At 33.8% G+C, this 15,832-nt stretch overlaps 1 protein-coding gene across 1 annotated transcript; it reads left to right on the top strand.

Annotated features, from left to right (window-relative positions):
- The first annotated feature begins 1,180 nt into the window (after positions 1 to 1,180).
- LOC115725633 (uncharacterized) lies at positions 1,181 to 13,173 on the top strand. Its single transcript, XM_030655212.2, has 3 exons — positions 1,181 to 1,444; positions 1,551 to 1,650; positions 12,753 to 13,173. The coding sequence occupies exons 1-3, from the start codon at positions 1,325 to 1,327 to the stop codon at positions 12,989 to 12,991; spliced, it is 459 nt and encodes a 152-aa protein (XP_030511072.2). The 5' UTR covers positions 1,181 to 1,324; the 3' UTR covers positions 12,992 to 13,173.
- Positions 13,174 to 15,832: the final 2,659 nt, after the last annotated feature.

Here is a 15,832-nt window from a genome sequence, read left to right as displayed (position 1 = left end):
ATATTTTTTTAAACAGTTTTTTTTCTTAATCAATTTTTTGGATTACGACCAGACCCGGACCCAAATCCCCTCCCCACGGCCCTGGCGCTGAACTCGGCTTTTGACTTGAACCCGAATCCGACCCCGGACCTAGACTCGACTTAAATAAAATCAAAAAATAAAAATAAAAATGAATTTTACAGAACACACTTTTATTTTCTGTTTTTAAAATTGAAAAATAAAAGTGGTTACAGAACGCATTTTTGTTTTTTCAAAAATAAATTTTTTAAAAACAAAAATTTTACTTTCATTTTGTGATTAAAAAATTAAAAAATAAAAGTGTTACCAAACGGCACCTTTATTAAGAATCATCGGGTTCCATCTCAAAACTAAGTGATGAGTGGAGTAACTCATGTTATTATATATGACTCAATATTTTACTATTTATTCAATGTGGGACAATGTCTACATTAATAGTGGTGACTAAGAGCATCTATGTTTGATGACATGGATACTTTTTTAATATTTTTTAATTAATGCAAAAAGAATGCTACAAAAGAATGTCATACTATAGCATCTTTTACATTTTTTCTTCCTTATTTTTTTTTTATTATTTTATCGTAAAGTAAAAAAATTTGTTTATTTATATATTAAATAATAATATATTTGTATTTTAATAATTTTTAGAGATGCTTATTATTGGATCATTTTATAAGAAAAAATGCTAAAAATAATGTGGAAGAAAAATAAAATACAATAATATAATTTTAAATGTGTGAAAGTTTTTGACACTTTTAAAAAATACTACTATTGGAGATACTCTAATACGTATCAATTTCACTATTGGTGCAGTGGTGGTGCCCAACACCTTATATAGAATATTTTTTAAAAGTTATTTTTTTAAGTTATATGATACTCAATACTTAATTATACCAATAGCAGTATGACACCGAAAGGGTGTTAGACACCAATAGTACTTTTAGCAATTTTCTATAATAAACAACTATTAATAGTTGATGTGGCATAATTTGATTGGAAGAAAAAAAGACTCTTTAGGGAGTCTATATACAAGAAAATTCCCACTATTTATGTACATATATTTATGATCGTATATAATGCAACTTTGAAATCCATACCATACATGTAGGTGTACCTACCACACAATGAATCTAATCATTATATTCTTTTATGCATTTTGATTATAAAGGGCCTAGTTAGTTATAAATCTAGCTGAATTTGAGAAATAATTTAATTAATTAATTAATTCTCATGAGAAAATAGGTAGAGCTATGGTATAGCAATCATTTGAGATCATCATATTCATCTCATTATCATCATCATCACCATGTCTCCAGTTTCATGGTTGAAGAAGAAGCTTATTAGGCGTAAACTAAGAAAATCTAGAATCAATAATAACACTCTTCTCAACCAATCTCATTATGTTGACACATTGTCCCTCCCTCTGGTTCTTTCTCTTTTTTCTCTCTATACTCTCTTTATTTTAATATAAAACACTTTGTATTTCTCCTATATATTTGTATATTAAAAACTATATACATTAATATTTATAGGTTGATGATAGTGATGATCAAGAACTCGATCGTATAGCGGTGTCAGATCTACGACGTGCTTATTGGAAAAACTCTGAGGATATCATTTCAGACGATCACGGTTCGTTTTTCAATACTACTTGTATGAAAATTTTATGGTAGGAGTATTTTAAATTTTTTATAACATAGTATGTTTTGTTTTGTAATTATTTTAGATATGGATCTTATTATTTTTTTTAATAAAATTTTGAATTATTTATAGTGCCGAAAATAGATTTTAAATAATTTATTTCATATAAAATAGATTCAAAAAATATTCTTTTGATATTTTTGACACATAGATATACAGCAATCGAATTATTTTAAAATAATTGTGCTCTTTTTGTGGTTATTTAATTTGGAACCATTCACAAATGTATACATTTATATTGACCTCTAGGTTTTATAAGAATTTGGGATAAATTAATTTAAAATAATTAGTATTTTTGTCACCGAATTCATAACATTAACAAAGTTTTCTAAAATGATATTATTACGTAACTGTTATCACTACAAAAAAATTTACTTTAATTTAGTCACAACAAAATTTGTGACTAAAAGTAAAAAAGTTTTGAGTAATTATTAATTATTATCCATATGTTGTAACCAAAAGATCCGTAGCTAAAGATATTAGTCACAAAAATTACAATTTGTTGTTGTAAAGTCCTTTTTTGGCAAGTTAGGTGACAAAATAATTTTTCCTTTTTATGGTAAGATTGCTATGCATTCATTTTCGAAATCTTACCTCTTTTATTCGGTTATTAGTTGCCATTTTCCTTGTTTGGAAAGTTGCACTTTCAGCTGAACTTTCCTTTGTTGAAAACTTCTCAAAAGAGAAGGAATTCTCTTTTGGAAAGTTGTCTTTTTTAGGGAAACCTTGTTTATTGCCTTTTCCTTATTGATTTCGATTGTATCTTGATACAATCGGAATATCTAACTGCTTTTTGGCAGGAATCAAGCATTGAAAGAAGATCGGACCCGATTTTAGTAAGTTTCCGTTTCGGCGTATCCGCTTCGTCAAGAACCGAATCCGATGTAGAGATCGTGTTTGTTTTTGGAAAGTTTTTGTAATTGCTAATTCGAACTTGTGGTTGCCTCTTTGGTTTCTATGATCTATAAATAGAGCCTAGAGAGCAACCATTCGGATTACCTCTTCCATTATTCATTTTCTACATTTATCTTTTGAGAGAAGAGAGTGTTTCTTTGTTTTGTGAGAGCCTAGTTGTTCACCTAGGTTCTAGTTGTTCTATTTCTGTTCTTACTCTATCTTAGAGGTTGTGAAGAACTACTTGACTGAACAAGAGATTGGTCTTCGGGAGAAGACTTGATTAAGCCTTACTTCGGGAGGAAGTAAGCACTTGGTCTTCGGGAGAAGACTTGCTAAAGCCTTACTTCGGGAGGAAGTAAGCACTCACACTTCAAAGACGAAGGGAGTTCGGGCTTGAAGGTGTTTCAAGAAGTCAGATTCATAAAGTGGATTACAAAGGATTGCGGCAATACTTTAGAGGGAGTCTAAACTTGTTTAAGTCAATTGTCTTTGTAATTTTGATACTTTATTAATTGATTTCATTCTCTGGGCGTGGCCCCGTGGACTAGGAGTGTTCGTGAGAACACTGATACCACGTATAAATCTCTTGTGTCAAGTTATTTACTTTTCTGCAAAATATTTTATATTACGCTTTGTTCGGTTTCTTTGTAGCGAATTACTTTCTTCTTTGCAAACGCTTACAGCTTTTATATTTTCTTATATATAACTGACATTTGCAAAAACACGGTTTTTCAATTGGTATCAGAGCGGGACACTAAACTCTTAGTGTGGTCCTATAACGTTTTTGTTAGAATGTCATTTTTTGCAGAAGGAAGTTCTATTTCTAGACCACCATTGCTTAATGACTCTAACTATCCTTACTGGAAAGTTAGAATGAGAGCCTTCATCAAATCTCAAGATGAGAAGGCGTGGAGAATGGTTCTATCAGGTTGGTCTCCTCCGGTTGAGACAGATTCTTCGAGTAATACTATTATAAAATCCGAACTGGAATGGTCTATTGAAGATGATAAACTATCCGCCTACAATAGCAAAGCCTTGCATGCTATCTTTAATGGTGTAGGTGAGGGTTACATTAAACTTATATCATCTTGTGTTTCGCTAAGGAAGCTTGGGAGATTCTTCAAACTCGGTTTGAAGGAACTTCGATGTGAAAAGATCTAGATTTATCATGCTTCAAACTAAATTTGATGAGCTTAGAATGTCTGATAATGAAACTTTAACTGAATTCTATGAAAAATTATCTGACATTGCTAATGAATATTTTGCTCTTGGAGAAAAGCTTGATGACTCTGTTCTTGTGAGAAAAATTGTTAGAGTTCTTCCAGAGAGGTTTGATACGAAACTTTTGGCAATGGAGGAAGCTAAAGATTTTAGCACTATGAAAGTGGAAGAATTGATGGGTTCCTTACGTACTTTTGAATTAAATCAGCAGATTAAACAAAAGGACAAACCCAAATCCATTGCTGATAAAGGTAAAAGTATTGCTTTGAAAGTTGGTGATAATGAAAATTCTGATAGTGAATGTGATGATGAGATTGCTTTATTAACTAAGAATTTTCAGAAATATATGAAAAAGATGGGAAATAAAAAGAATATTTCGAAAGGTTCAAAAGGTAATACTTTCATTAAACCATCTGTCTCTAACAAAAAGGGAATTCAGTGCAGGGAATGTGAAGGTTTTGGGCATATTCAATCTGAGTGTGCAAACACTTTGAAAAAGAATAAGAAAAGTTTCAATGTCACTTGGAGTGATGATGAAACCGAAAGTGATGAAGATATTACTGAAAATGTTGCCCTAACCTCTGTTATGACTAATGTGTTGTGTGATTCACAGGTGAAAGATAGATTGGTATGTCTGAATAATACCACCAAACAAGAGGAATCAGATTCAGATGAGTACGAAATACGTGAAGAATCTCTAGCTGAATCATACAAAGTCATGTATGAAAAATGGATTCAGGTTGCTTCTGAAAATAGAGAGTTGAATAAATTGAATAAAAAATTGTCTCATCAGATAGAAATGTGTGAGTTGAAAATAAAAGAATATGAGACAAGTGTTTGTGATAAAAATGAAAAAATCTCTCTATTGAAGAAGGAACTTGAAAACTTTAAGAAAAATGTTCAAATGCTTAATCCTGGATCTTCTATTTTTGAAAAAGCTCAGAATGCAGGTCAGAGAGGTTTTGCAGGCCTTGGTTCTAATGGAATGGAAAGTTCTGGAGTCACGAAGTTTGTAAAATCAAGTGTTCCAACGAATCACCATGAGGCTACAAACTCTGCCGTATCAATTTCACAGCCTGTGGCAGCAAGAACAGCTTCTGATGCTGCAAAATCTCCAGGATTTTCGAAAAAGGTAAGATCTCAGGTAAAAAGATTTGTTCCCATTTGTCATTTCTGTGGTAGAAAAGGACATATCAGACCTAAATGTTTCACATTAAATAACCTGTTTAAAACAAATTATTTTGATAATTTGAAAAAATCTCAAAAGAAACATAAAGGTTTGAAACAAGTATGGGTGAAAAAGAAGTGTCTAGCTGGTTTTTCTGATAAAACTGCTGCATCTCAAATGTGGTATTTTGACAGTGGTTGCTTTCTAGACACATGACGGTGACAAGGATTTTTGACTAACATACGGCCTATGCAATGTGGAGAAGTCACTTTTGGTAATGGCTTATCGGGAAAAGTTGTTGGTATGGGAACTCTAAATTTTGAAGGGTTACCTGGCGAAAAATGTGATGTTAGTTGAAGGACCGAGGGCTAATTTACTTAGCATCGGTCAAATGCGTGATCAAGGGTTTCTTGTTTCCTTTGATAGTGATCATTGTTATGTTATGAATGATGACAATGAATGTATCTTGCAAGGATTTCGATCCAATGATAATCGTTACACTCTAACCCCCGTGTTTACTTGTCACTCGGCTATCAACAACACCACGGATACGTGGCATGCCAAGCTTGGGCATATTAATTTTAAAAACCCGAAAAAAGCTGTCAAATGCGAGGTATTGTTCGAGGTCTTCCCAAGCTTGGTAAGGAAAGTGAAGGTAAGTGTGAACCGTGTCAACTTGGGAAGCAATTAAAAATCACTCACAAGCCTGTGTCTGATATCAATACCTCAAAGGTATTGGAATTGCTTCACATGGATCTTATGGGTCCAATCCAAGTTGAAAGTTTGAATGGTAAACGATATATCTTTGTGTGTGTTGATGATTTCTCTCGTTTTACTTGGGTAGATTTCTTAAGAGAAAAATCTGACACTTTTGATGCCTTTAAAACTCTGTGTCTGAGATTAAGAGTTGAGAAAGGTTGTAATATTGGGAAAATTGTTCGAATTCGAAGTGATCATGGTAAGGAGTTTGAAAATTACGTGTATGATGATTTTTGCAAGTCTACGGTATAACTCATGAATTTTCAGCTCCCAAAACTCCTCAACAAAATGGAGTTGTTGAGAGGAAGAATCGAACTTTGCGGGAAATGGCAAGAGTGATGTTAAATAGCAAGAAGTTGACAAAGCGATTATGGTGAAGCTATTAACACGGCTTGCTACATAATAAACGAGTGTTTATTCGTCCGGGTACCTCAAAAACATCTTATGAAATGCGGAAAGGTAAGCGCCCCAATGTAAGTCATTTTCATGTTTTTGGATGTGTGTGTTATGTCTATAGAGATCGTGAGCATATTGGTAAATTTGATGCTAAAAGTGATGTTGGTGTGTTTATTGGATATTCCTTAAACAACAGAGCTTATCGTGTTTATAACATGAGAACTCAAACTGTTTTGGAATCAGCTAATGTGGTTGTTGATGATTTTAGAGATTTTTCAGAGTTTTCCACAGAAGCCAAGATAGATAGTCTCATGGATATTCCTCCAAAAGTTGTAACAACAGATCCTGATGCAGCAGAACCCATTGCTGATGCTGCAAATGACGAATCTGGCCTTTGCAACTGAAACTGGAGAACCAGAACCGTCTATCTTGACCCATCCAAACATCATCACTGACTCTATTCAGAAAGAACCAAGCACCAGAGTCAAACTGAATCATCCAAAAGATCTCATCCTTGGAAATCCTGAAGAAAGCATGGTAACTCGCAGAAGGTACATTAATTTAATCAGCTTTCTTTGCTTTGTTTCTCAATATGAACCGAAAAATGTGAAGGAAGCCATGACCTTTGAGGAATGGCTCAATGCAATGCAAGAGGAACTCAACCAATTTGTTCGCAACAAGGTATGGATTTTGGTCCGAAGACCAAAAGGTATAAATGTTATTGGAACAAAGTGGTTATTTAAAAATAAAAGTGATGAGTTCGGTACAATTGTGAGAAACAAGGCTCGTTTGGTGGCACAAGGGTACACTCAGGTAGAAGGTATTGATTTTGATGAAACTTTTGCTCCTGTTGCAAGATTAGAATCAATACGTTTACTTTTATGTATTGCTTGTATTCTCAATATTAAATTGTTCCAAATGGATGTGAAATCTGCCTTCCTTAATGGTATTTTGAATGAGGAAGTTTATGTTGAGCAACCAAAAGGATTCGAAGATCCTCAATTTCCAGACCATGTATACAAACTTGAAAAAGCTTTGTATGGACTGAAACAAGCTCCTCGAGCTTGGTATGAAAGGTTGACTCAATTTTTACTTTCTCATGGCTATCACAGAGGTAGTGTGGATAAAACTCTTTTCATCAAACATACAAAATCTGATTTTATCATTGCTCAAATTTATGTTGATGATATAGTTTTTGGGTCTACATCTAACCATGAAGTGTGTATTTGTTGATCAAATGAAAAGTGAATTTGAAATGAGCATGGTTGGTGAGCTTAATTTCTTTCTTGGTCTTCAAGTGAGACAAATGGAAGGAGGTACATTTGTATCTCAAAGCAAGTATGCTAAGAACCTTGTCAAGAAATTTGGCCTTGAATCGGCTAAGCAGGTAAGTACTCCTATGAGCACCACACTGAAATTAACAAAAGATGAGAATGGAGTAAAGGTAGACACTACACTCTATCGTAGCATGATTGGAAGTCTTTTGTATTTAACTGCTAGTCGCCCTGATATATGTTACAGTGTGGGAGTGTGTGCTAGATATCAAAGTAATCCTATGGAATCTCATGTATCAGCTGTAAAAAGGATTATTAGATATGTTAATAGCACTCCTGATTATGGAATTTGGTACTCGAAAGACACCAATTCAAATCTTGCTTGTTTTAGTGATGCAGATTGGGCAGGAAATGCTGATGATCGAAAGAGCACAAGTGGAGGGTGTTTCTTCCTTGGGAATAATCTAGTATCTTGGCATAGCAAGAAACAGAATTCCATCTCCTTATCCACTGCCGAAGCTGAGTACATAGGCTGGCGGTTGTTGCACTCAACTATTGTGGTTGAAACAAATGTTGATTGATTATGGGTTTGATTTGGGTGTTTTGACTATTTTTTGTGACAATACTAGTGCCATAAATATTTCCAAAAATCCTGTTCAACACTCTAGAACAAAGCACATTGATATAAGACACCACTTTATTAGGGAACTTGTTGAAAATAAATCACTGCAATTAGAATATGTTGATACTGAAAAACAATTAGCTGATATTTTCACAAAGGCCCTAGATGCAAGTCGCTTTGACTCCCTCAGAAAATCTTTGGGAGTTTGCATTGTTTAATTTTATCTGTGCATCATTCGTGTACAATAGTGTTGTGTGATTCTTCTCTAGCTCTAACTCTTCTATCATTGTTTTTGACAAATCATGTTTATGCTTTTGGAATATAATTAGTTAGGATCTCTATCTGATCATACTTTGTGATGTTGTGTTAAAAGATTCATGTTACTCTTTATTTGTGTCTGGGATTAAATAATGTTCTTATACAGAGTTGAGCAATTTTTGTTTCATGCTTGTCAGGCCCCTTGCTGGAATAGAGCTACCCATACTGAAGTGTGAAAGCCATCTGATGAGTAAGCTGGAACATTGTAATTAGCAACTATGATGAGGATGCACTACCATAGAAAAGGGCTACCTTCAGTATGGTGTGAAAGCATCCAGTTGCGGGATCAATTTGAAAAAGGCGAAAAAGAAAAATCATGCCAAGGACAATGATCCTATTTTCACTGCACACACTTATGTCTGACAAGTGTGGTCAACTCTGTAAGTCTCCTCTATTAAAATTAAAGTAATAATCCTGGTTCACAATTCTCAGTAACATGCATATCTTTTTCCTCAACATCAATTAAGTATGATCATCTCATGAGATTCTAATTAGTTATTTTCCTTGAAAGCATAACATGTAATCTTCTTTGTCAATTGTCAATGATATTTGATTTCTCTGCTTGATTCGAATCACATATACTCACTGCACACATTATTTTTTTTAGTTTCGTTTTTTTTAAATAAAAAAAAAAAAAAAAAAAAAAAAAAAGGAGGGAGGCGTGTGACTTGCTTCATGGGTCAAGGAAAATCTTGTGCATAAATGGTAAGTATCAACATTCATTCTTTCTTTGATTTATTATGATATTTTTCCAAGTAAAGATTAATCTTTATATGGTAATGTGTCTTTATTCTTGAAAGATTGCATTATTTTTGGAAAAATTTGTTGGCATTTCTAGTTTCCTTTTATTTTTTAGAAAAAAAAGGGAAAAGGGAAAGGAGTTGAGAAGTGGGCGGTTTCCTCTTTTGGTTCATGGGCTGGCGGTTTCATTTTGAATTTTCAAAATTGGTTTCCTTTTTCTTGTTTTGATTCCAAGGTTATATAAACCAAATTTTGTCACTTAATTCACCACCTACCCGAACCCCCTTTCTTGTTTCTCTGTCAAACACTATTCATCTTCTCTTTCAGTTTCAAAATGGTGAGAACCAAGAATCTAGGGCACTCAAAAAAATTAGAAGAAACTGTCCCAACTCCTTCTAGTGCACCCCCTGCTGCCTCAGTTCCTCCTCCTGCTGTTGCAAAGCCTGGAGATTCTTCGCTTCCCCAGCGTGAATCTCAAGCCGTGAAGTCAAAACGTCCACCCAAGCAAGTTGCTCGCAAATCTGTAAGGCCCTATCGCACCTGGACTTCGTCGTCTGAATCCTCGAAGGAATCTCCTCCTCCATTGGCCGTTCCTCCTCCCCGCCGCATCAATGGCCGGCACCACTCCAACAGGCCCTTCCACTCGAACTCGAGCCCAGCAAGCCTCGGCTGAGAAAGAACTTCAAGCCTCTCAATCTCGAGAGAAGTCTGCTCCTCCAGCCAAGAAGAAACTCAAGACCAATCCTCCCTCAGCTTCCTCGAGTTCCAGTTCAGAAGAAGAGGATCCAATGGAAGTCTCTTCAGACAAGTCAGTTTCTCTGCATACTGAGAAGGACAGTGAGGACACAGAACTCGAGCCAGAGTCTCCTCGTTCAAAACCGCTTCGCAAAGAAAAGGCCTCTCGCCGTCGCCAAAGGCAAGCAGCCCATGGAAGATCCTCCATCTGGTAATATCCCTTCCTCTCTCTCTGGCTGTCCAACTTTTTACTATCGAGACAATGAGCGTGACTGGAATCTTTATGCAACTCGTAAGTTTGAAAGTGAGAGGAATTATGATTTGCATGCCCATCGTGTGTATGGTATTGTAAAGTTCATTCAATTTCATCAATGGGAACACACTCTTACTGGTTTTATTGGATTCATTGCTAACATTATTAAAGAGTTTTATGCTAATCTTACTGATGATTTCCTTGATGAGAACTCTAGACTGTATAGAAGAGTGTATGTTAGGGGTCATTGGTTCTCATTTTCTGAGAAGGACATTGCTCAGGCCTTGCAATTGCCTGAGAATGTTTCCAATGCTGTGATGTCCATGGATCGTGACTTGATGCACTCTGAACTCACTGGTGCACGTTCAGAATTGAAACCAGGGGAGAGTCTTCGAATTACTCACCTCACTTTTGCTCATGCTTCCCTTATGCGGTTTGCACTAAGCAATTGGGTTCCAAATTCGAACAAGACCGTGGTGTCTCAAGAAGTGGCTACACTCCTATACCGCATCACCTCTGGAACTTCCATTGATCTAGCCTCTCATATTCTCAACCAGATTGTCTCCTTTCGAAGAGGTAAAAAGCCAACCTTCAAACTTGTGTTTCCAAATTTAATCTATAAGGTTTTATCCTCTCAGAAGAATGTGGCCCAAGCACATGAAACACTTGAGCCTCCCATCACTGGCCCTACATTCCAACCTTCTGAGTATTTTGATGGTGTGTTCCAAAAACGGCCAAAGGCTGGTGCCGCCGTCGCTTCGCCGGGTGCAAGTTCGGGCTCGCCGTCGCAGCTCCTGGAAGTCAAGTCTGAACTTCAGAATGTGTACACTCGTCTTGAAGCAATGGCTGATGTCCAGCATGACATGTCCAGGCAACTGTCCACCTTGATTCAACTCTACAAAAATTAAAGTGTTTTCGTTTATTTCTTTTTTCATTAAACTTTGGTTAATTTTTGTTCTTTGTTTACTTTGGCACTCCGATAAACAAAAAGGGGGAGAGATATTATTTTTTGTTGCCCAACTCTGGACTCTTTTTTCAGGGGGAGTTGTGGTTTGTTAGTACCTGTGAACTTAATGTTTCTTATTATTTAAAGTTAGCATGTTCTTTGTTTTTATTGTGATAATCGATTGTGTTACTCAGGGGGAGTAATATAGGTTGCTCTTGCTAACTTTGCATTGCAGGTACTTTATGGTAAAAATTATTTTGTTCATCTAAAGTGCCAAAGGGGGAGATTGTAAAGTCCTTTTTTGGCAAGTTAGGTGACAAAATAATTTTTCCTTTTTATGGTAAGATTGCTATGCATTCATTTTCGAAATCTTACCTCTTTTATTCGGTTATTAGTTGCCATTTTCCTTGTTTGGAAAGTTGCACTTTCAGCTGAACTTTCCTTTGTTGAAAACTTCTCAAAAGAGAAGGAATTCTCTTTTGGAAAGTTGTCTTTTTTAGGGAAACCTTGTTTATTGCCTTTTCCTTATTGATTTCGATTGTATCTTGATACAATCAGAATATCTAACTGCTTTTTGGCGGGAATCAAGCATTGAAAGAAGATCGGACCCGATTTTAGTAAGTTTCCGTTTCAAGGCGTATCTGCTTCGTCAGCAACCGAATCTGATGTAGCAGATCGTGTTTGTTTTTGGAAAGTTTTTGTACAGCTGCTAATTCGAACTTGTGGTTGCCTCTTTGGTTTCTATGATCTATAAATAGAGCCTAGAGAGCAACCATTCGGATTACCTCTTCCATTATTCATTTTCTACATTTATCTTTTGAGAGAAGAGAGTGTTTCTTTGTTTTGTGAGAGCCTAGTTGTTCACCTAGGTTCTAGTTGTTCTATTTCTGTTCTTACTCTATCTTAGAGGTTGTGAAGAACTACTTGACTGAACAAGAGATTGGTCTTCGGGAGAAGACTTGATTAAGCCTTACTTCGGGAGGAAGTAAGCACTTGGTCTTCGGGAGAAGACTTGCTAAAGCCTTACTTCGGGAGGAAGTAAGCACTCACACTTCAAAGACGAAGGGAGTTCGGGCTTGAAGGTGTTTCAAGAAGTCAGATTCATAAAGTGGATTACAAAGGATTGCGGCAATACTTTAGAGGGAGTCTAAACTTGTTTAAGTCAATTGTCTTTGTAATTTTGATACTTTATTAATTGATTTCATTCTCTGGGCGTGGCCCCGTGGACTAGGAGTGTTCGTGAGAACACTGATACCACGTATAAATCTCTTGTGTCAAGTTATTTACTTTTCTGCAAAATATTTTATATTCTGCCTGTTCAGTTTTGCTGTAGCAGAATTACTTTCTGCTGCTGCAAACGCTTACAGTTTTTATATTTTCTTATATATAACTGACATTTGCAAAAACACGGTTTTTCAGTTGTGACTAAATATGGTTTTAGTCACAACACTTATTGTGACTAAAAGTAAACTAGTGATAACTTGTGTCTAAATACTATATTTTAGTCACAAGTAGTTCTTTGTTATGATCAAAAGTCACATTTAGTCACAAAAAATTTATATTGTGACTAAAAAATTGTCACTAAAAGTAGCTGTTTTTTGTAGTGTATATTTTTCAACCTATAGTTTATAGGATATAATCTGATAATACTAACAAAGAAAAATATTAAATTTACATATATTTATGTGTTGTTGGGGATGTAGAATTGGAGTCCATAGTGGTACATTTAATGGAGAAGAAGGTGACAGTAACTCGTAAATCATCATCATCAGGCCTCAAAAGAAAAGGGTCTTCAAGACTAATTAGAAGATCATCATCAGCAGTGCCTGCCTTATGCAGAAAACTATCTCATAGAGCTTCTAGGGTTTCATGGTTGTCTTCCCTCACTTGTATGGGCATTTACAAGGGACCAATATTATCACAAGCTAAATATGCATACTAATTAAATTAGTAACCACTATTATATATAATATATGTGTGTGTGAATGAATTATATTTATGCTTATTTTAATTAATTGATTAGTAAAAAATATGTCTTGTAATATATATATGTATGTAAAAGTATCATGGAATGGTCATATGTGATCATCTTAAATAATCTATCAATGTTTATTGTTTACAATACTTATGCAAAGGGTTATTTTTCATAGTGGGATAAGGTGTATGAGGTGAATGTAGGGTACTTTACAAAATAAAATATAAAATAAATATTATTTTGAATCGTATATTTTGTAAAAATTATTGATTAAATCCCTTCTAACTTCTCACGATTATTTTTTTGATCTTTCTACAAAGATTTTTTTATTTGAATGGATCTTTCTACAAAGATTTAAGTGCTATATAATTCTGTATATATTGACATTTCTGTAGGGGTCCAATTGTATAGTTGTCAAACTTCCTTTTATAACAATCTCATCTTCCATTAATTAGGTTTAATTTTGAGTGGGCATCTCCCATTAATGACCATTAAGTACTTTAATAATTGCTTGCAAAAGAAAATGTGTTACTTAAATATTTATTTTTACTGAACATACTGGTAATATGCTAATACAATAATTATTAATGTAACTTTATCAATGGGATTATCTACAATTAGTTTTTAAATTCAATTATATTCATAAGATTAATTAGTAATTTTTTCTCTTGAACTTTGACATGTACTAAATCATGTCTCCTGAACTTTTTTTGCCGTTAAAAATTCTCCCTAAACTATTGAGATTGTTAGATTTAAGGACTTTTGTCTAATTTTAGTAAAAAAAAATCTAACATGGATGAAAGACATAATTTAGTACATTTCAAATTTAATTTTTTAAAATATAATTTTTTTTTATTTTACTATAATTTATTAAAAATATATATTATTTTTTTAAAAAAAAAATACTCAATTTATTTTTTAAGATGTTACATTTAATATTTTGTTAAAAAAAGACTCAATTATATTTTCAAAATACTAAATTTAAGATTTTACTATTATATATTAAAAAAACATAAATGATTTCATATAAAAAAATCCAATTAATTTTTTTGGTACAAGACCTTCAATTATAGCTTGAAATAAAAGAAGATAATATATTAATTAGGTGATATATAAAACCAAATTAAACTCAGTTCTTTGCTACAAGACAGTAAAAACTAGTTAAGGATTTGGTTTTATATATATCCTAATTAATATATAATCTTCTTCTCATTTAACTACTAAGTATTTATATAACTTGTAATAAATTTTCTTCTAATATCCTGCAATAAAACAATCTTCCTTATTCAGCATATATAATTTTGCTTCCCTCTCAGTTTTAGTTTTTTGTTACATGTTGTCATAACAATACAAAGCATACCATGAGAATTTGAGAAAAGAGATAAACACAATAAAAATTACAGGTAAATCTGTGACAATAAAAATCACGGTAAATCTTTCACACCAAAAAATGATCATGTGAAAAATAAAAACTACCCTAAATTTTCCACTATGATAATAATGGGCACATAATATTATATTCTCAAATTTTGTCAATTATTTGAGGAATGCACTCAAAACCCTCACTTACTAGTGTGGTAGTTTTACCATTTCTACAAAATATTTCTCACAATTTTGTAAGAACTCTCTTTTTCTCTCTCTCTAATTTATATTCTCTCTATTTTTCTATCTAGAGTTTCACTCTTCACTCTTGGAATATTTTGTGATAGTGGAATGAACAAATAAACAAGACACAAAAATATCAACCTTGTATTAAATGTATAATTGAATACATACATATCCTCAAGTCAAAAACTACCTTTGTAATTTTTCACATGGTTAAAAACCAACAATCACCCATGACTGACATTGACAAAACCTCTTGATTTTGGCTTCAACTGATCATCATAAGGAAGTTTGTATAGTCAATTTTGTGTGGTCCAACAAAATAGTAGAGATACTTAAGTAAATCCATCCAAGCTACAAAATGAGAAGTAGTTAATTAAACAAAAGCTTCCAATTTCATTTTAGATTTAACAACACATCTCAGTACTTCTTCCACCAGTAATCTTGCCAAAAAATTTCTTCTAAACTGCTAGAAGGACTGTGAAGATATCCATACGCTGCCGTTTCACTTTGTCTCTTCAAAATAAGATCTTTGCTCTATGTCTCTTTGTGCAGTTTCAACATCCCACATCTGTATCAAAATTAAAAACCATATTATGTTATATTGTTACATAGTTTCAATTAATGAAAACAGAGCTATGAAAATAATAAATTACCTTGTATTGACATTGAGTATCTCAATATTGTTATTCTTATCATTCCCAAACACAATGTCCTTGAGGGGAATTAAGCTTGGAATGTGAAATAAAATTTCCTACCTCGATTTAAGGCCACAAAGGCCAAGATATTTGCATTTCCCATTTGAGTTCATGTACATAAAATCTCCTGAACTGTTACGAAACAACAAAACAGCTCCCGATTTGAAGTAATGAAGTGGTTGATATAAACCAAGTGGTAAAAATTCAGATTCTACTGCAAACATTTTACTCCAAGATTGCCCAACACTACTGCTGGAGCTTTTCTTCAGTGCCCAAATAACTATGGAGACACAAGAACACTTAGAATAGCAAAGGTTACCACTTAAAACCGACAATGAACCATATCCAAAGTTTGGTGGAAGTTCGATTTTATCAAATTTTTCGTAGTCAAAATTGAAAGAAATTATATAATATGGTACTGCTCTTTCGACATGAAGAACATAGAGAGCTCCCTCAAGATAGGTAGGAAATCCAAGCTTGTAAGATGAGTGAGGAACATGATCAA

The sequence above is a fragment of the Cannabis sativa genome, chromosome 6 (assembly GCF_029168945.1).
Source record: "Cannabis sativa cultivar Pink pepper isolate KNU-18-1 chromosome 6, ASM2916894v1, whole genome shotgun sequence".
NCBI lineage: Eukaryota > Viridiplantae > Streptophyta > Magnoliopsida > Rosales > Cannabaceae > Cannabis > Cannabis sativa.
Note: the sequence above shows the minus strand (reverse complement) of the source record. Positions and strands in the feature narration are given on the sequence as shown.

Coding starts and splice junctions, on each gene's coding strand:
- LOC115725633 (XM_030655212.2), top strand. CDS start 1,325: ATGTCTCCAGTTTCATGGTTGAAGAAGAAGCTTATTAGGCGTAAACTA. Junction 1,445..1,550: donor ACACATTGTCCCTCCCTCTG/GTTCTTTCTCTT, acceptor TAATATTTATAG/GTTGATGATAGTGATGATCA. Junction 1,651..12,752: donor TATCATTTCAGACGATCACG/GTTCGTTTTTCA, acceptor TTGGGGATGTAG/AATTGGAGTCCATAGTGGTA.